The sequence below is a fragment of the Lampetra planeri genome, chromosome 1, assembly GCF_965212315.1.
Source record: "Lampetra planeri chromosome 1, kcLamPlan1.2.h2, whole genome shotgun sequence".
NCBI lineage: Eukaryota > Metazoa > Chordata > Hyperoartia > Petromyzontiformes > Petromyzontidae > Lampetra > Lampetra planeri.
This window is the reverse complement of record NC_136107.1, coordinates 14,505,326-14,525,240: the sequence shown is the minus strand read 5'-3', so window position 1 is coordinate 14,525,240 and position 19,915 is coordinate 14,505,326. Positions and strand designations below refer to the sequence as shown.

At 42.8% G+C, this 19,915-nt stretch overlaps 1 protein-coding gene across 3 annotated transcripts; it reads left to right on the top strand.

The window, feature by feature from the left end:
• Window positions 1-335: 335 nt before the first annotated feature.
• GMPPA (GDP-mannose pyrophosphorylase A) lies at window positions 336-17,663 on the top strand. Of its 3 annotated transcripts, none has more exons than XM_078594454.1 (13): window positions 336-679; window positions 1,206-1,303; window positions 1,486-1,593; window positions 3,765-3,951; window positions 5,624-5,683; window positions 5,916-6,046; window positions 7,119-7,133; window positions 8,354-8,494; window positions 9,710-9,807; window positions 10,749-10,795; window positions 12,703-12,795; window positions 13,619-13,790; window positions 14,665-17,663. In XM_078594454.1, exons 2-13 carry the CDS (start codon window positions 1,233-1,235, stop codon window positions 14,763-14,765), a joined length of 1,224 nt encoding a protein of 407 aa, XP_078450580.1. In that variant the 5' UTR covers window positions 336-679; window positions 1,206-1,232; the 3' UTR covers window positions 14,766-17,663. The 3 variants fall into 3 exon arrangements, with proteins under 3 accessions (XP_078450580.1, XP_078450564.1, XP_078450571.1); XM_078594438.1 differs by having other exon boundaries at window positions 337-679; window positions 1,490-1,593; XM_078594445.1 differs by lacking the exon at window positions 7,119-7,133 and having other exon boundaries at window positions 338-679; window positions 1,490-1,593.
• The last annotated feature ends 2,252 nt before the right edge of the window (window positions 17,664-19,915 follow it).

The window sequence follows — 19,915 nt, the reverse complement described above, 5'->3', positions numbered from 1 at the left end:
GCGACTCGACTTGGACTTGCATAACAATGACTTTGTCCCACCTCTGCTTAAAACTTCCCCGTAGAAGTGGTTCAATCTTAATTTTAGAACTTTCGTGACTGCAGGAATTGTTATTTGGTTCTTTCGGTTAAGTCACGTCTAAAGATAAAATAATAAATTAAATTAAATAATAGAATACGACGTTTCGATTGCAACACAAGCAATCATCATCAGGTATAATTAAATAGCGACATAAAATCTAACCTTGCAGTCACGAAAGCTTCAAATCTAGTATAAATATGAACAACCACTGCGTCACTACCATTAGACCAATCACGGCGCAGCACGCGCCCCGTGGCGCGTGACGTCACGTGACGTGTTGTCCCGGAAGTGGCCACGTTGACGGAGCGCGGGGACAATTCGGCAGAGTTTTGAAACGTCGACAATTAAGAGAAACAATTACCATCAGAATTAACATAAACAGTTGCCATTGTCGTCGTCGATTAATATCGATAGCATCACCCTCTGTTGTTCAACACGTTGGTAACGTAAACGCCACCGACGTAATCGTCCATTGGCCGTCACAGTGCTCATTGACGGTATTGACGCGATATCAACATTACCAGTTTACTCATTGAAAATATTGACAGCACCGTAGACATGATCAAGGCTGTCATCTTAATCGGAGGCCCTCAAAAAGGTAAGAGGAGGCCGTCGCACAACCCTTTTGTATAACACAGAACGCGATAATACAATTTAATTCTGTGTTGCAATGTAAAACTGTATGGTGCCCGTCTATGGTCTTGCAATCGATAATATATTTCGATGAGCTCTCGCCTCGTGAAATACATTATTTAATTATTCACGCATTCAATACTTTACGTCGCGATTAGCGCACATCGTCTTCTAATTATTTTAAAACGTTATACAGTTAGGTATTTTGTTTTACTGTCAGGAAAGCAAATTAACGCAGCATCATATGATGTGCGTTGTCTTTCTCCGCTTTACAGCAACAATAGTCGCACCGCCCCTGCCGTCAAACGCAAAATCCTCTCCCAACCTCACGATCACCTTATGTGATCACTGCCATCGGCGAATACCATAACTTTTCCAACACCTCATCACCACCCAAACGAACAACCCTTGCGATACCTCCCATTTCTACCATGAATGTCCCACTATCCCTTATGGTTACCACCACCACCACCCCGGCTGCGTTCTGACAGGCACGCGGTTTCGTCCCCTGTCACTCGATGTGCCCAAGCCGCTCTTTCCTGTGGCTGGATTCCCTATCATCCAACACCACATCGAGGCCTGCAGTCAGGTGAGACAATCTTTGGAGAAAGTAAACAAAGGCAAACACCATTCAAATACTTACTATTGCTGAAGAGTGTCTTGTAAGGAGTTTTATGCATACCCATTTACTCTCAGGCAATAGCTGACGTGCTGATGGTAATGATAGTAATTGTTTTTTTTACTTTTACCTCATCTCCTTTTTTGGGCAAGTAAGGTGCCGAACCTAAAGGAGGTACTGCTCATCGGATTTTACCAGCCGAGTGAGGTGCTCAGCCGCTTTATTGTGCAGGCGCAGCAGGAGTTCAAAGTCTCGATAAGGTATTTCCTGCAGCAAGTGGGCTCATAGCCACATTCTCCAACACCCCCGACATTCTCCACACTCCCCACACTCGTCCTTACATTCCCGTGTTAATCTCATAGGTTGGTCACACAAGTGCGGTAAGTGCGTTCAGCACTTGCGTGACGCACACGAGGGTGATGCCATTTTTGTCCTGATGCTGACGCTCATGCACACATCATCAGATGCCATGATCTATCACCTGAATTAATGTCTTCCCAAGCTTTGGCCGTCTGTCATAGTCTTGCGGTGCAAACAACAGCACTTCCTACACACAACGTGATTTAATTTCTCAATTTGCGTGGTGGATGTCTTCTGGAGAGTGTCCACCCGCCTTTGGCACACACCACGCCAGGTTTTTATTTAAAGCTAAGCTGACTCACATTCGTCTAAACTAGGGTTCAGACACTAATTTCCACTGATTGCATGACCAGAAGTAAAACTTACATCTACACCCTCAAATCTATAAATACATAGTTACACACTTATACTGTACTCTGTTTTTGTTACAATTGTTAAGGCTTATAAACAAACATCCCCCTACAATAAAGACAACTACAGTAAGGATAGTACTGGTAGGAACCACCTGGTTCCACCAGCCCACAGGGGATTATTGTGTCCGTCCGTCGTGCATCAAAAAATGGAAGGGGTGGGGCTGGGTGGGGAGGGGCTGGGTGGGGAGGGGCTGGGTTGGGAGGGGAGGCGGTGGGAGGGGTGGGGCTTGTGGGGAGGGGGTGGTCACCCCGTGGTGCCCTTATAAAACTCAACGTTTAACCTACTCACGCCGGCTTGTGCCCGCCCTCACAGTCGGGCATATTTTTGGAATACAGTACACCACGCCGCCGTTGACCCTGGCCATTGACCGAGCAACCCAACGTTCCTACCAGCTCCCTCCGCAGGAATGTGTTAAATTGAGCATTAACAATCTTTTTATATGTGTTTGGTTAGCACAGGGTTGTGAAGCTAGATACTTGAGTTCAATTCCCAGCCAAGTTATAATCACTGATGAGTGATATTTAAAGTGGTTCAGGCATCCCTCCTTCACCAGCCTGTACTGACCGGCATGGTGACGTATGGTCAAACAACCCCCATTATGAATATTGAGTAACACATCACTAGAATGTGTAATGATGAAGCGTGTGTGCATATCTTACTCTACCAGAGGAAGAGTAGTACGTGATTAGTTGCCTTCATTCAGCAGTTTATTGAGAAAGGGATGACAATTATTATTTATTTTATGTGGTTAACAAGTAAACCCGTAAAAACAAAGTTTTTCACTATAAATCCTTTATATGCGTGGCGGCTAGAGTCCTCTCGTCCTCTGGCTTGAGATGGCTGCCACCTATGGGTCAGATGATTGTCTGCCACCATTAAGCAATTGGTAATTAAATATTTAATTTGTTTTCCCTAAACAGTGTAAAATTTTGGAATTTTTTTTCACGTAAATTAATTGTCACACACAACGAGTCTGTGTGGAAAATGTCAGCTCGATTGGATCACGGGAAGTGGGTTAAAAAACGAGTGAAAGATTTGCACGGTCCTAAGCAAGCAAGCGAACTTAATATAAAGGATTTAAAAATATATTCGCCTGTGGAGGACGCGGGGATCGATCCCGCAATCTTTGGCATGGGAAGCGAGGGCGCTACCAACTGCGCTACTCCGCCACGGCCTGTGGAGGGGTTACGCTCTGGGCTCTTACACTGTGACGTTCAGCCAAAGCCATGAATGAGTTCTATTTGAATATATGTAAAATACAAATTTTTTGCCTAAAAAGTGTAACATTTTGGGAATTTTTTTTCACGAACATTAATTGTCTCGCACAACGAGTCTGTGTGGAAAATGTCAGCTCGATTGGATCACGGGAAGTGGGTTAAAAAACGACAGAAAGATTTGCACGGTCGTAAGCACGCAAGCAAGCACGCAAGCAAGCAAGCGAACTTAATATAAAGGATTTAAAAATGCAGTAGTCTCAAATCTGAACTGTGGGACGAAAAAAAGAGGAAGATAACTGTTGAGGCAGCTAGACATGGCACAGATGAGAGGAATCGGACAAGTCTAGCTGACATCCTATTTATTCATGACTTCCTCTTGCAAACACTTTTTACACCTGTGCCTATGGCCATGTACCTCCCCCATTATCACACGTGTGTAGATACCTGCAAGAGTACACAGGACTGGGTACAGCTGGCGGACTGTATCACTTCCGTGACCAGATCCTGGCGGGGGGTCCGCGGGCATTCTTTGTCCTGAACGGGGATGTGTGCGCCGACTTCCCGCTCGTTGCCATGCTGGGAGCGCGGGACGCGGCCATGCACAACTTCACTGTCATGTGCACCAACGTACGTGTGTGCACGGACAGTGGCGTAGCTATCGAGTGTACAGGTGGTGCAACTGCACCGTCGCCCATGGGCCAGGGGGGAAGAAGTGCCGGCCTGTGAAGAGGTGGAAAATAGACAGGTGGGGGGTGAGTGGGGGAGAGGCATTTCATTCCTTACCCAAGTGCTCATGCCAACCACGCTACAACGTGTAGATGTCCTTTTCTGCCGCGGGAGTGTTGTATGTGTCTTATCATTTATAGCGCTTTATCAGTGCACTGCTGAATGAAGTCCTTACCTCGTAAAAGTTGTTTTAGTGTATTGCATCACGTTGGTAAATGTGTGGGTTGGATTGTTTGGAATATGACTGGCTACTCAAGTTAGCTATTGTTCATAGCACAGTGCACTAGCTTTTCCATTACTATTGCTAATAAATATGTATATTAATGGGATGAATAATGAATGCGTGTTCTCTCATAATGTTAAGTAAACAAGAGGGTAGTAGTGAATTAACATCAAATACTTTCACTACTTGCGGTTCTGAGCCAGCTAGTTTGCTTATCTTGTCTCATAGGTCTGTGGTGCTAGTTGACAAATAACATAAACTAGCCTTTTGCCCATCCAAGGACGGGTGTATTGTAGTAAATATGAAACTTGCAAGCGACAAGCAGACCACGACGTGATATTCATTGCATCCATTCATGTGCAATTTGTAAGCGCGCGGTGACACAGACTTATTTTATTTTAAGGTTATAATCCCTTTTTCATCATGACGCCCTTTTACTTCTATGTCTCAATACCTTTACGGAGATCGCGTGACGTGAGGGTTCTGCCTTTGTAGTGAGGGTTGTGAATTGACGCCGAGGAGGGGGGAGGAGGTGCCTCGCCCCCCCCCCATGTGGAGTGACGTCAGCTGCTAATTATTATGAATGGGGGGGGGGGGTCCATTTGGAGGACGTCACCTTATAATGATTATGAATGAGGGGGGGGCTATTCAATGTAAAGTTATGTGACTTGCTCGTGATTATTAATGAGGGGAGGGTGCTCCATGTGGAGTGACCTCACGAGCGATGTACACAGGCATTCTTGGCTCATAGTAGCTAATAATAATGGGGGGGGGGGTGTCCGTTTGGAGGATATCACCTGCTCATGATTATTAATGAGGAGGGGTGGGGGGGGTGTCCATTTGGAGGACGTCACCTGCTCATGAATATTAATGAGGGGGGCTGGTCGATGTGGAGTGACATCACGAGCGTTAAGGACATTCCTGGGTAATAATTATAGTAGGTATGCATCCTTAGTTTCCTTTCAAAGTAAATAAATGCTTAAATTTCGATTTAAAGCTTTCGTGACTGCAGGGATTCATCTTCTTGGTTCTTTCGGTAAAGTCACGTAGAAGGGAAGTAATAAAATAATAAAAATAAAACATAATAAAATAATTCTCACGACGTTTCGGCTACAACGCAAGCAGCCGTCCTCAGGTGAAGACCAGGTCTGTCGGGGAGACAGCGTCAGACGAAACGTCGTGATAATTATTTTATTATGTTTTCTTTTTATTATTTTATTACTTCCCTTCTACGTGACTTTACCGAAAGAACCAAGAAGATAAATAAATGCTGTTGTAATTTGTAATTGATTTTATGAGATTGCCTGTTAATTTGTTCGGTTTATCTGTTTGTGAAAAAATGTATTGCAGGCAAATCGCAAGCAGTCGCTGAATTATGGCTGCATAGTGGAAAACACAGAGACCCATGAGGTGAGAGTGCATTGCTTCTTGGCCACAGCTAGGTGGTGATTTAGTGCTTGTGGTCAGGGCATAATCTTAAGCTTATGAACCTTTGGAACAAACAAAGAGTTATTTTGCATAATCAGCTAATCACAATAGCATTAGGCATGCATTTTCAGAACAGCAGGGTTCGCTATTGTATTGGCTTTTACTTTGCCCCTTTTGCAAGATGATAGAATGCATATTCCTTTCTCATGTGTAGGTATTGCACTACGTTGAGAAGCCAAGCACCTTCGTAAGCGAGCTCATCAATTGTGGAGTATACCTGTTCTGTCCAGAAATCTTCCAGCACATCGCTATCGTCTTTCAGCAAAATCAGCAGGAGCTACTCAGGTGAGCCCTGTTTCTCGATAATGGCGTCAGAGGCACCACGCCTTATACATCACTGTGTGTTTAAATCCCACTTTTGCTTATAAAGCCGGCTACAAAAGGTACTTTTGTTAGGTGGCTAGCTAACCTTATGGCTTATGGTTAGCTAACTTCCTGCTCGTCCAGTTTTCATGGGGAGAACATTTTGTTTTCTTATAGCCGCTTGGTAATTCTTGTTTACTTTACGGTTAATGCTATACAAAGTGCACACAAAGTGAGGGCCCTTCATAACACCTGCGTGAATCTTGTGTTTGTGAAAATAGAGCTTTATTTTAATTTCCTGTCGCATGGTCAATACACTACAATACACTACACCTCCAATTAGCAAGGTTGGCTGCGTACGGTACAAAAGAAGTTCAACGCACGAAAGACAAACATTGTTTTTTGCCCGAGTTGACCAGGGCGAGTGCTTTTAAGAAGCGCCTATTCAGATCCCAACGAATCATCAGGAGGCAGAGGAGACAGCATCACAGCCAACCAGTGCTGGCGTTGAGAAACCTTACAACATATCCATTTTCAGTGAATAATGTCCTTCATAATGTGTCCTTAAACAATCCTTCATAAGGATCTGTAGAAATTCACACCACCCACTGCCTCCGAACCCATTAATGATATGATGAATTGTTACAATTCAGGGTTGTGATATAATTCAATCAATAGTTATTTGTAAAAAAATATGATTTGTATAGATTCCTATGTAATTTACGTACATAATTGATTCATGGATGCATTATTCGGTGCATGCTTTGTTAGATAATAATCCATTTGAATTGAACTGGGAACTCACATCGCTGGGATTGTAGCCGAGCACACGAATCACGGGCTTCTCTTCCTCTGGTAGAGTAAGATATGCACACACACTTCATTACACATTCTAGTGATTTGTGTTATTTCACTTTATCTCATTAAATCCTTTTGCACCACTTCCAAACTGCTTATGTTCTCCCTACATCCTTTTTGTATGCCCCATTGTCTTTATTATATTCATCTCTCTGTCCCTTCCTCACTTTCCCTTGTTCCCAACTTGACGGCACAGGTGTGGGCTCGCCAGGTAAGTTGTTTTGGCACGGGCGAGGGTTACTTAATCTGTACATTTCTTCTGTGAAAAGCTCCGTACCTCACTGTGTCGCTCAAACAAGGGGTGGCGGTCAGTGAATATTGAGAACTGGAGATTGCAGTACACTCAGACCTGCATATATTGATTATTTTTTTTATTTACCCTTGACCTCAAAACAATGGCTCTTGACATGAATAATGCATATCCAAATATAAGAATTATACTTAACATTTGGTCAGGGTGACTTTTGTAAACAAAGCTCTCAGATGTCATTGACTGCCGCTGAATTTTCAATATACGCTCACTTTGGTTTTTTATGAAAGAGTTGACTAAGTGAAGACCTTAAAAACATGCTGACTAGCATGACTAACAAACTAACATATTCACTTTTAGGTAAATAGATTTTTAAAAGCCCATTGGACTAACAACACTTTTTTGTCTAGTGTCCTCTGGCTGAGGTGGCACAGATAGGGTCTATAACCAAAATAAACGAAAACCCGAGTGTAAATGTTGTGTGATTATTTTTGTGGGGTTTTCTGTGGATGCATAGTTTTGGAGTGTGCCATTATCATGTGGTTCAAGCACATCTATGTTAGTAGCTAACTTGGGGATCAAGAGGTATGGCTTAGGTCACCGTGAGTGCAAATTCAGAGGATAACTCGATTCCCATCTTAGTAACATAGTTTTATTACCCTGCCCCGTCAGAATTCAGATGCATTGAAATAATTTTTCTACCTTGAATTTTGTTACATAGAAAATAAACTACCTATTTTCTGAGTGTTGTAAATAAACCATTGCAAACATTACACACTGACAAACATCGTTTGCGCACATGATGTGATTCATGTACCGTGAGCATAAAACATAAACATTTATTTTAATTGAGGAAGTGTTACGTACCTGGTGGATACAATTGTTGGAGGTAAGTGTGAATAGTTTTTAAGGAGCTGTGTGTGTGTGCGCTAACACTAATCGAACGGAATGAGTGCAGGCTGCATCACGTGTGTTTTGAGAGCGAGGAATGGCAGTGGGTAATACTCATGCTGCTCGTCTGGCTGTTATGGGTGCTCACCATAAGTCTGGCTTGCACAACAAATATATAATCAGCAGGTACGTAAAATAACGTGTTAATTTCATACATACTCATTGTCCTGGATCTCCACAGTAGTGCACATAGAGTCGTTTTGCCCGTGTGTGTGTTGTGCATGCTCCAGCGAGGAAGTGGCTAACGGCACCAGCTGGGCGCGTGCGGAGGTAGTGCGGCTGGAGCAGGACGTCTTCACAGCGCTGGCAGGACAGCGCTCGCTCTACACCTTCCACACCGACGGATTCTGGAGCCAGATAAAATCTGCAGGGTATGTGTGTGTGAGCTAAGAACAGGTAAACGCATTTTCCCTGGATGAGTTTCAAGTTACTTTTGTTGAACCAGGTGAGAACGTAAGAGACCAGGATAGTATTGTATGCAAGAGTGACCTAGGTTACGAAAATGGCAAAAGTTAAAACAACAGTAATGAAGCAAATAGAAATCAGTAGGGAAACAATTCACATGAGGAATCAAAAATATTTCACACACATAAATCATTGTAAAATAATACATTCCTTTGAGCATAAGTTGGCTCCGGCATATAAAAAACAGTGTAGTAATTATAATCTTTAGAGCACGTATCTAAGCAAAATTATGGCGTGATAGAGAGTCGTTTACTGATATATATATTATTCCACATTGTACATATTTAAGTATGTATTTATTTATTTATTTATGTTTTTCCACTTTTACAAGGTTTGATGAACCAGATAGACAGATAGAGCTTGCAAAGAAGCATGATATTTCATTGAGACAGAAAGAGAAACATGTGGGCTAGATAAAACATACAGGTTAAAGACATTAACAGTCAAGAATATATCAAGTGGGCTTGGGCAGGGATCATGGCCTATGGCATGTCACTAGGTGGGATCATGGACGATGGATGAAACTAATGATGGATTGGTTGCCAAGGGAGGGGACATGCCCAAAGGGCATCTGCCATCCATGTGGAGGAATACAATAAGATTGTGTGCGAGTGCTGGATGGATTATTGCATCATGGGACCATGTAAGATGGAGACAGATTGGAAAGCTTTCATCCAGCAGCCCATTGATCTTGGCTAAATATTTATTTAACTGACCAGATCATGCAGTGGTTGCCTCAGCCCATCATCCGTTCAAGGCTGTTATAATGAGTACCACTTTGTGGTTAAGTCAACTGTGGTTGTTCTTTGGGAGAAAAAAATGCCTATTTTCGGAATATGGAATTTTCACCACTGGTTCAGCGCTGTAAACAGGAGATGAATGTTTTTCCATTCTCATTGGAGCAGGAAACCACTTTAATTTATTTTTGTACTACACAGTCCATGTCTTAAATGCTGTCTCTTCTGCCCTCACCCACCACTGTGCATGTCGACATTCACCTTCCTCAAACAAATTTCACATAAGTGCATGACGTTTAAAACTGTGAGATTCACTTGAAGCAAGAGTCTCTTCTGACTAACCCACCCTTCCCATTTCTTTCTTCCTCTCTATGATATGTGCAGCTCAGCAATATATGCCAATCGCCTGTACCTGGGCAGTTACCACAACACCCACCCAGAGAGACTTTCGGAAAATGGGTCTGGTAAACCTAAGGTCATCGGTAAGTGATGGCACACAAGGTGGCCATGAAACCATTGATGTGGACCCGCATGCATGCAAATGTTTACTTGTGTATATGAGCATAAAGTGCTGTGTAGTTTTGAATATTAATTAGAATTACTTTGGAGCACTTCAGAAGGGGAATATGCATGCCTCAGGCTTGCTTAACATGATTAGTATCAGATTAGTATCATTCCTGCCTACTCGATCAATTGTGAAGACACACCCAGCTGCTCCAGCTAGCTAGTATCCAAAAAACAGTGTCTTTTATATTGTTTTATGAGTTACTAAACAATTTTTTACTAAACTTTTTATTTTACGAGGTAAGGGCCACTGAGCTTGAGAGCATTTTTTTAGAAGTGACCTGGCCACAAATGATAGCTCAACGGAGTGGTTTACCAGGTGGAATTTATAACAGCCAAATACTCTAAATGCATGTTTCTAAATGTGGAGGGAAAAACTGGAGGACCCGGAGAAAAATCCAGACGAACACATCTCGCGGGGGTGAGATGTTAATGTTAATCGAGTTATAACGTGAATATCGCAGGTCTTTCCCAAAAATATATTTATACTCAGCACAATTTCAAACAAATAATTTTGGCCAGCCTGAGAATGGAAATCATTTTGGAGATTTTGGATTCTTGCTTGAATTGGCAGTATAAGCACATGGGAACTCAGTGTGGGGGAGGTCGGGAAGGGGGCAGGTCGGGAGGAGGACAGGTAGCAACTCAAGTACGTACTCATGCTCTGGGGTTTTATGGAAAATGGAGGATTTGTGTAGTAGCCAATCGTAATGCACTGGCATTATTACATATGTAGTTTACAGTTTGAAGAAATCAGTGTAAGACACGTCAGGGGGTAAACCCCTATCCAGGAAGCAGTTGTCATCACTTAGACACGATTTGTGTTTTTTACTGAAGGTTTTCTTTTTTATTCTTCCAGGAGATGTTTACATCCATCCCACAGCGAACGTGGACCCCACTGCTGTGGTGAGTAATGGTCTCATTTCAAAATACATGGATGCAAATGAAATGGAAAAGGTTTTGTAAATAACCATCACAAGTCTAATTATAACGTTCCATGGCTCCACCATGTGCTCATTTGGTCAATGAGCCTTTAGCACTGTCTCACCCCCACAGCCGTGTCTACAGGAAGGCTGCCGTGCCCGCAGAGCCTCGATCTTGTACTAAGTTTGGTTTCCGGTTCATAATCTGATTTATAATTTTTTTTTCAATCAAAAAAACGGTATTGAATTAACACTGAAGAATGAACTGTATAAAAATCTGGTTGCGCAGTACCAAAATATGTGCTTGACCTGTGTGTTTATTTATGCATGTTAGAAGAAAAAGAATCAGATACCACCCTTCATCTGATCTGGCTCATATAGTGATACAGCTTAGCAGTATGTTTTTGAAATATGGGAACTGATTCGATAAAAGTACCATGTATTCTTTTCTGTTCTTAGATTCTTGGCTTTGACTTTTTTGCTAAGATCCAAGTCATATTACACTATTTTACATATTTAGAATGGCAAAAAATCCTGATCTTCCGTTATAACACTAAAATAGTTGCTCTGACAATAATGCACCTATATTTTTTGTACAGTGAAAAACTAATTTGTTTGGAAAGTATACCTCCAAAAGTGTGTAAAATATCATGCAAAGCAATAACATAATTGTTGATTGAATATGATGACAAAGACATCTCTTTCAGAGATCACACAGAGTTGGGCTTTTGATACACAACACAGTAATGCATTTATCCTACCCTTCCCAATCTTTCTTAAGATCGGCTTCTATGCGGATCTCATTACTTCTGTGATAACTTTCCACTCCAGGATTAACCATTTTTAGACAGCAGCTATCAATAAACCTTCCCAACAGCCAATCAGATCTGAGTTATCGACAGTGGAATGTCACCCCCTTGACTGGTATCCGATAGGTAATGCAGCCAGGTACATTCTTGTCTGTACGTTTATTTTCTTACCAACACCAGTATTTAATGTGTTAATACTAATGCACATGTGCAGCCCTTTCTCAGTCAAATGTTGGATGAAGGCTTTTGCATGCCATACATGTCGTGAGGGTTATTTGACCATACTTAAAACCTTGCTTATCCACGTTTGGCTACATACGTGGCGAGTTCGACATACATACAGTATATACATTCTGATTCTGAAAGGCAGGGAGCATAGACATGAGAGCCTGTGCTGCCCTCTGCTGTCCACCACATAGCATCACCTTAATGGGAGTATGATGGCATATTAACATTAACGCAGAGCTACTATCAGTATGTTTCCCTCCTGCCATACGAAGGAGAGAATATCAGTACTTAATCTGGTTAGTTTATATTTCATTTCACTGACAACATGGGAATGGATATTTCCTGTAACATGCCAAAAGGCCACCAGGGAATAAGTTTTTTGGAAATATTCCGAACTATGCAGCTGTAACTGTGAAAAGTAAAGCATCAAAAATAGACTGGATTTCACGGATTAAATGCTTCAGACTTTGTATATGCACATTTTTGTACACAATTGATGGACAATAATTTTCAATTCAGATTCGCAATTTATGATATACAATAAGATTGCATCATATGTCTTCTGCAACTCGATCTTCTGGAAACTATAAATGTAACAACAAAGATTTAGTGAACAGAAATGCTGCTGAATACATTGTATTGAATATAATGCCACTCTGAGCTCAAAATATAGTAAAATCTGGTAGTATGACATGAGAGTTAGTTATCGAATGTAAGCGCCGTGCTATGAAGAGTAAATAAGACAGAGGGCACCATTCCATTTCTTCCATCAGGGTCCATGACAACCACGCTATGCCACTGGAAGCTGACCAGTGAATAATTTTGTCCTGCCTTGTGTCGGCACATGCTGTAGCTGGGGCCGAACGTGACGGTGGGCATGGATGTTGCTATCGGACCGGGTGTGCGGGTGCGTGAATCCATCATTCTGCAGGGCTCCACGCTGCAGGTTTGTCAGCCATGTCTTTGTCAATGACAGCATTTTGTCTCTTTGTGTGCGTTTGTGCTTGTACATGTTGAAGTCCTGCAACATACTACAAATCATTGATGGGTAAGGCAGCCTACTGTGAAGGGTGGTGTATCTGCTGGTGAGTGATGCTGTAGGGACAATGTGAATACATCATACTTTCTCACTTTGTTGATCTCTGCAGCCACAACAGGCACAGAGGTCAAAATTAAAAATAATTTTCACGGGAAAAAAAAGAATAATTTATTCCACACCAACCAAGTTTGCCAGCCTGGATCCAGACTGCATTAATTCGAGGCTGACATACCCCACCCTGCGTTTTCCGCTGAACTGACGAGGCACTTGTGGCGCATGAGTGTGAACTGAGTTGCAGCTGTTACAGCATGAGAGTGGGCCATTCACAAGAGGAGGACATCGTGTGCCACTGAAATACTCAAAAAGGGCCACATTTTATATATTCCTACTATGATTGGGTTGCAATTAAATAATAACCTTATCATACTTGCACACCTACATCCCTTTGTCAATCCACTGCTGGATGAGGGGCTCTCCATGGCGTGTGGGTCGTGTGATTTGATAACAGCATAGAAGTACAGTACAACCATGGATTTTTCCCTGCAATGCCCTCTGTTCTCATAGTAACCCATTACCCCTTTGGGACGGCGCATTTCTGAACTGATAAACTTGTGTCCTATTGTACTGTACCTCATTAACACAAAACCTCGTTTGCGTTCGCCGCTCAAGCGCAACTACATTTCTGTGGTGAACACGCACTGTGCTTTTGTGTGGACGTGCTCCTGCACAGGACCACTGCTGTGTGCTCAACAGCATTGTGGGCTGGGACAGTGTGGTCGGGCGCTGGGCGCGGGTGGAGGGGACCCCAAGTGACCCCAATCCCAACGACCCTCTCGCCAAGATGGACTCGGAGAGCCTCTTCAACACGGACGGCCGCCTCAACCCCTCCATCACCATCCTCGGTGTGCAACTAATGTTTCCGCTCACTGATAATTATCAACGATAATTGTTATGAAATCAGTGGAGATGCACCAAAAACAAACAATCGATCACTTGGTAAAAACTCGTGCCTGCTATATTCATTCTCAGGACTGGGTAGAATATATTTGCTGTCTCATGAAATCATGAACTGGATTTCTGCACAGAATTCATCTGTATGAAAGAAGACTAATAAGTCAGAGTCAAAGTATTGCCCCCAGTCCATACCTCATGCTCATTGGTGTTTATGACCCTGGTGGAAATTCCATAATTTCTGTGGCAGGAGCTATATAGTATCACAAAGTGGTACTCTATTTTTCTTCTTGGTTCTTTCGGTAAAGTCACGTAGAATGGAAATAATAAAATAATACAAATAAAACATAATAAAAGAATTCTCACGACGTTTTGGCCACAACGCAGGTGGAGAGCAGGTCTGTCGAGTAGACAGAGTCATTCTGCAGGGCTGCACAGAGATAACACGCTGAGTCGATCTCAATTAGGATTTTCCAATCACAAGTCATGAGCTCTCACCATAGTACTACCTATCCATTTGCAAATGTATTCTCATTGATATGTGTGTTGCATGTAAGTATGTAGTGGCATAGTGTGCACTGCACTATAAACCCAGTAACCTGACCTTCCACAGCTAACATTAATGGGTTTATCTGAACTGGTTCTGGGCCTCCCCTAGGTCGACTCAACCTTAAATGGGTACTTGATGTGGTCTATAAACGTCAGTGCTAGGACGGCATCCGGCCATGATGCTCGCCACACCACCCCTTTGTACGGTTTCCCTGCCTTAATATATGCTCGCTAATAGGCTACACATGAAATCTCTGTCTTTGTGTGTGTGTACAGGCTGCAATGTCTCCATCCCAGCAGAAGTTGTGATCCTCAATTCCATTGTTCTGCCACACAAAGAGTTGCAGCACAGCTTCAAGAACCAGATCATCCTCTAAGAGTAGAAAAAACAACCAGTCCAGAAGATTAAACCAAAGGAACCAACCAGATCATCTTATGTTGCAATATATAGAAATAGGCCAGCATATCTGTATGTTTATCCCAAGAGAACCACCAAAATGTTCAACAGCCTTGGTTGTGATTATATACTCTGCCTGTTCGTGGTTGTTACTGGTAAACAGCAGCAGTATAAGCCAATGTTTAGATAACAGTTATAACTAATTTACATTGTTGAGAAACTATGTTAATCTATACAGTAGTTGAAAGCTCTGATCCCTCTTTGCAATATTTATTCTATCCACAAAATATGTTTATTCAATTAATTTGCTTTTAATTTATAACTACATGTTATAGCCATGAGTATAATTTGTTTTGCTCAATTACATGATAAATATGCATTCACTTTAATGTCAAATGTTTAACCGTTTGCTTCCATCCGTTGTTACAAACGTGCATTTGTGCAATACTGTACAGTGGCACAGCAAACCATGGCAGTATTCACTTATTTTTCTTTGCATTATTGTGCTTTGCCAAAAATCGTGCAGGAACTTGACTATTGTGCATTTCATGAACATCTTCCAACACGTACATCCTCACCTGCAGGCAGTGGCACTCATAAATCTCCTGCTCGGCCAGCTCTACGGGCTAACGGCAGAATTGGAAGTCAAGCCTCCATGCCTCGTCTCGCCTCACCTCGTCTATTAGGCAAGGTTGCCTTTTGCATGCGTCGAGATATATTGCATTCTCTACACTGCAGTGGTCGTTCAAGCTCGGGAGCTTTGGGGCACGTTTGACTCGAAATGGCAGGGAGCATTTCCCTTTAGAAAGAGTGGTCAGTGCCCCATGTGGTTTACGCGCCGCTATGCAGAGTGGGTATCGATAACCGTCACAGTCTGCAGTGGCATGGAATCTACCCATTGATCAGAATGCATTTAAGCCATGTTACAAATTTTAAGACGTAACATTGACGTAAAGAAGAGTAAATGGGCGTTTGCTAACGATGGACTGGCAGCCACAGGAGGGAACATGCCCGAAAGGACGTTCACTGTGAAGATGGTGATGCAATTAGCTCATATACAGGTGCAATGTGGATATCATTAGAGGGTGAGATGGTTATTGCTTGGGGAGGCCTTTATCCAGGTGTGGATCATGGCTGATGACTTTAATTCGTGTGCAGTCAAGAATTCAGCAATGCAGGTTTAAGTGCGCACTTGAAGTGAATGAGAGCCCTTCGTAAATGGTTGCTAGCAATGGACCCTAACATCACTGCTGTCTCTGTATACCTGCACATAGATCGTAGCGGTATATTTATACTGTAGGTATTTTGCATGTAACGATTTATTGATAAAAAACATTTTCTTATTTCTCAACTGTATGTATCGAATCGTATACAGTATATGTAAGAAGCAAATATACATGCAAGTTGTATGCAGATTTTACCATTGAACTAATGCAGTAAACTAGACTACACAAGTGAAAATATAGGCAGTAAAAAATGTATCTTGAATATAAGCCATGAATTGGACATGTGAAACTACTGGACATCTTGGAAAAAGAGCATAGCTCATCGGATTCTTCCAGTCTATATCAAGATGATTCTGAATTTCTACTATTCATCTAATTACAAGAGGGGCATGATAAAACACAACGTTGTATGCATTGTAGATTGCTTATATTAATGGTTTATTACGGAACAAGTTACTGAGTAGCACAGTCTACTGGGTTGTGGAAGTGCTGGTTTTGTCAGCCATGGGCGAACCCCCCATGCATTTGGACCTGGCCAAATACAAAAATGCACTGGTTGCTCCATCTGCTGTGACCACTTGACAATTGGACCCATGTGCTGATATTTTTTTCGATATATGGATCGCTCCCAAATGAAACATCTTGGCAGCAGGAGATGTATATGCTTTTTAAATCCTTTATATTAAGTTCGCGTGCTTGCTTGCTTGCTTGCGTGCTTGCTTGCTTAGGACCGTGCAAATCTTTCGCTCGTTTTTTAACCCACTTCCCGTGATCCAATCGAGCTGACATTTTCCACACAGACTCGTTGTGTGTGACAATTAATTTTCGTGAAAAAAATATCCAAAATTTTACACTGTTTAGGGAAAACAAATTAAATATTTAATTACCAATTGCTTAATGGTGGCAGACAATCATCTGGCGCATAGGTGGCAGCCATCTCAAGCCAGAGGACGAGAGGACTCTAGCCGCCACGCATGTAAAGGATTTATAGTGAAAAACTTTGTTTTTACGGGTTTACTTGTTGTATATTTACCTTTATTCAAAATGCAGGGTGTTCCATGTATAGGCACCCCACTCATTTATAATGATCCTCTTAACAGATTTGAGTATTGTGAACGGAATGGCTCCATATCTTACCGAGGGAGAACGTTAAAGAGATATCGCAAGTGTATTGAGACTGGTGGGAGACATGGAGTAGCTTTCGCATGAAATGCTTTCTCAAGATTTCCTTATTTTTATGTAAGGGTCCTCCAAATTAATTGCCCTATATTTATCTTTGGATGCGTAACTGAATATTAAGATAAGGTCGGTAGTGTCTTATGTTCTGTGCATTGTAAAGCTGCAGATGCAATGGAAATACAATACACTGCCTGCTGCCTTGGTTTATATATAGGTGTAAAAAGGTAAAGGGTAAGATTCACAGTGACGAAATTGCTGAACCACATCGCCCTTAGCAATTTGTCCTACTGCTGCTGGAGATACCGCCACGTTTTGACCCAAAATGTTATGAAAAGGAACATTCGACAACATTTGAATCAGGTGCAACATTGCACAAGATATCGTGGAACTGTTGTTCGGAAATTATAATGAAAATCCCCGTGATGTTTAAACAAATAAACTAAGCTTAACCCGTTGATAACGTTGGGATTGTATCACACAGCATGTTCGTGCGTATGTTCTATATTCAGCCTATACGGGGGATCTTTGTCTTTTTTATTGCATTATGTGGGAGCTGTAGTGTAGCGGTTAGCGCTGTGCTGTGAACCTGGCGACCGGGGTTCGGTTCCCGCTCATGGCCACCACCAGTGACGATTATCTGAACCGGTTCTGGGCCTTCCCTAGGTCGACTCAGCCTCAAATGAGTACCTGATGCAGTGTGTAAACATCGTCACTAGAGAGACAAAGGCGGCCGGGCGTGGTGTTGGCCACCCACCCCCTCGTGTGCCGTGCCGGCCTTCATAGGTGCTCGCTAACAGCACTTGCCCCAACAGTCTGTTAAGCCTATACGGGGGATCTTTGTCTTTTTTGTTGTATTATATGGCTGACCATATGGAGTCCTTGATAACCAAGTAAGCGCTGTTTGTTTATTTTGATTAGTTTCACGGATGATCCCTTTTAGCCAGTTTCCCGGCTATTTTACAAGGAAGATCCGTGGTGCTGCATGAGTCACAGCAACACCAAAACCAATTTTAAAGACGGCAATGTTCCAGAAAACCGAGTCCTGAAAGAATATCGCACGCGTTCGAAATGCAGGTTCAGCTATGTAGATTATTACATATATATGACCACTGATAACTTGTGGAAATGTATACTATGTTTGGGCAAAATTTTTATTGGTGAGACTCCGCGTGAATAAAATATCTTGTTTAGACATAAGAAACAGCAGCCTTTTACTCCTGTAGCGGGTACAGATGGAGACTCAGTCTTCTCTGGAGGCAACACGTTTATTTAATAACAGTAACACAAGGTCCCTAACACAAGGGGGTAACGGCCCCCTTCACCCGATACCCTGGGGAGGTATAGCCTCTGGGCTAGCGTGCCTTAATCACTGGGACCACTCTCTGCATCACAGCCCTCCGGCTCGGGGAGACCTCGGGGAGGCTAGCCTGACCAGACCCAGCCAAGGTCCTCGGGTCCCGACCACTGGCCCACTCGGTCTCGGCCCTGGCAAGGACTTCGGGTCCGGGGGTTCCCAGGGTCTTATTCTGGGCTGGCTCTTCTGTCTTCTGCTTGATGACGACTGGCAAACCCGTTCAGAGGTCCGACTTATACAAGGTCACTCCGCCCCTGGCCACGCCTACTCTCTAGAACCTTCTGGAGGTACCTGGATTATTGCGTAGTCCCCCAGCCCCCACTGGGGGCCTGGGGTGTGTACATTTGGTTCCCAACCACCCTCTGGGTTCCCTGGCCTGAACGGCGTGACTTGATACAGGCCGGACTCGCTGTTGCCCCCTGTTGACCAATGTCTGGCGCTACACCAGGTCAGTCGTGGTGACGGCGTTTTACGCTCACAATACCCACAACACTCCCATTGGCCGCCAGGCGGCTCCACTCCATTGGACGGTGTGTCTCGCCACCCACCATGGCACGTGTCTTTCCAAGTACCAATGTTTACCGCCGTTCAAATACAGGTTAAGTGCCAACAGATATAATTTGTCTCTGATGTTATTCGTCGTCAGGAATTAAACTTGATCGTCGGTTCCATAGGGCGTTGCGCTAATCACTGCGCCACTGTTCCACCCAATTTAATTAGCTTACAAATACAATGTAAACAACTGCTCACATTTACTAGGGTAGAGTGTGTATATATATATGTCGGGACTAAATTAACGTGCGCTATTACGCTGGAGAGACCAACTTTTTAATTGACTTATCAGATCTCAGAAGCTAAGCAGATTCAAGCCTGGTTTAACCTATAATGGGTGACTGTCTAATGATACATAGGCTAAGGATGCATGGTAGCAATGAGATGCCGTCAAGCAGTGGAATCGTGAATCTACCTGTGTGAACCTTTGAGTGTTAAACCCTCATGTGCAGGGAGTTTTTTTAAGCGTCCTCTGGTTTTCTCTCACATTAAGCCAAACACTCATGAAAGTAATTGGCCAAACATCCCAATGCAGGACCTTCTTCCTGGAAAAAAAAGTTATTGAAACTTCACTGGGTAATTAAATGGCATTATTATTGTGAATGAACTAACTGCTGTTAGAGATGGTGGCTTGCTTTGGAGAAGTAATTAATCCAGCAGTGGATTAAGCATAGCTGTTGCACACTACATATGGAGATTGCAAGTCAAGTTTACATTCGAGCAATAATATCTCCGCTGACCTTATACATTACACATTACATCAGTCATTGAGTGAGAAAGGAATAGGTCCTGTGGATCTAGTTCATATACATGCAATGT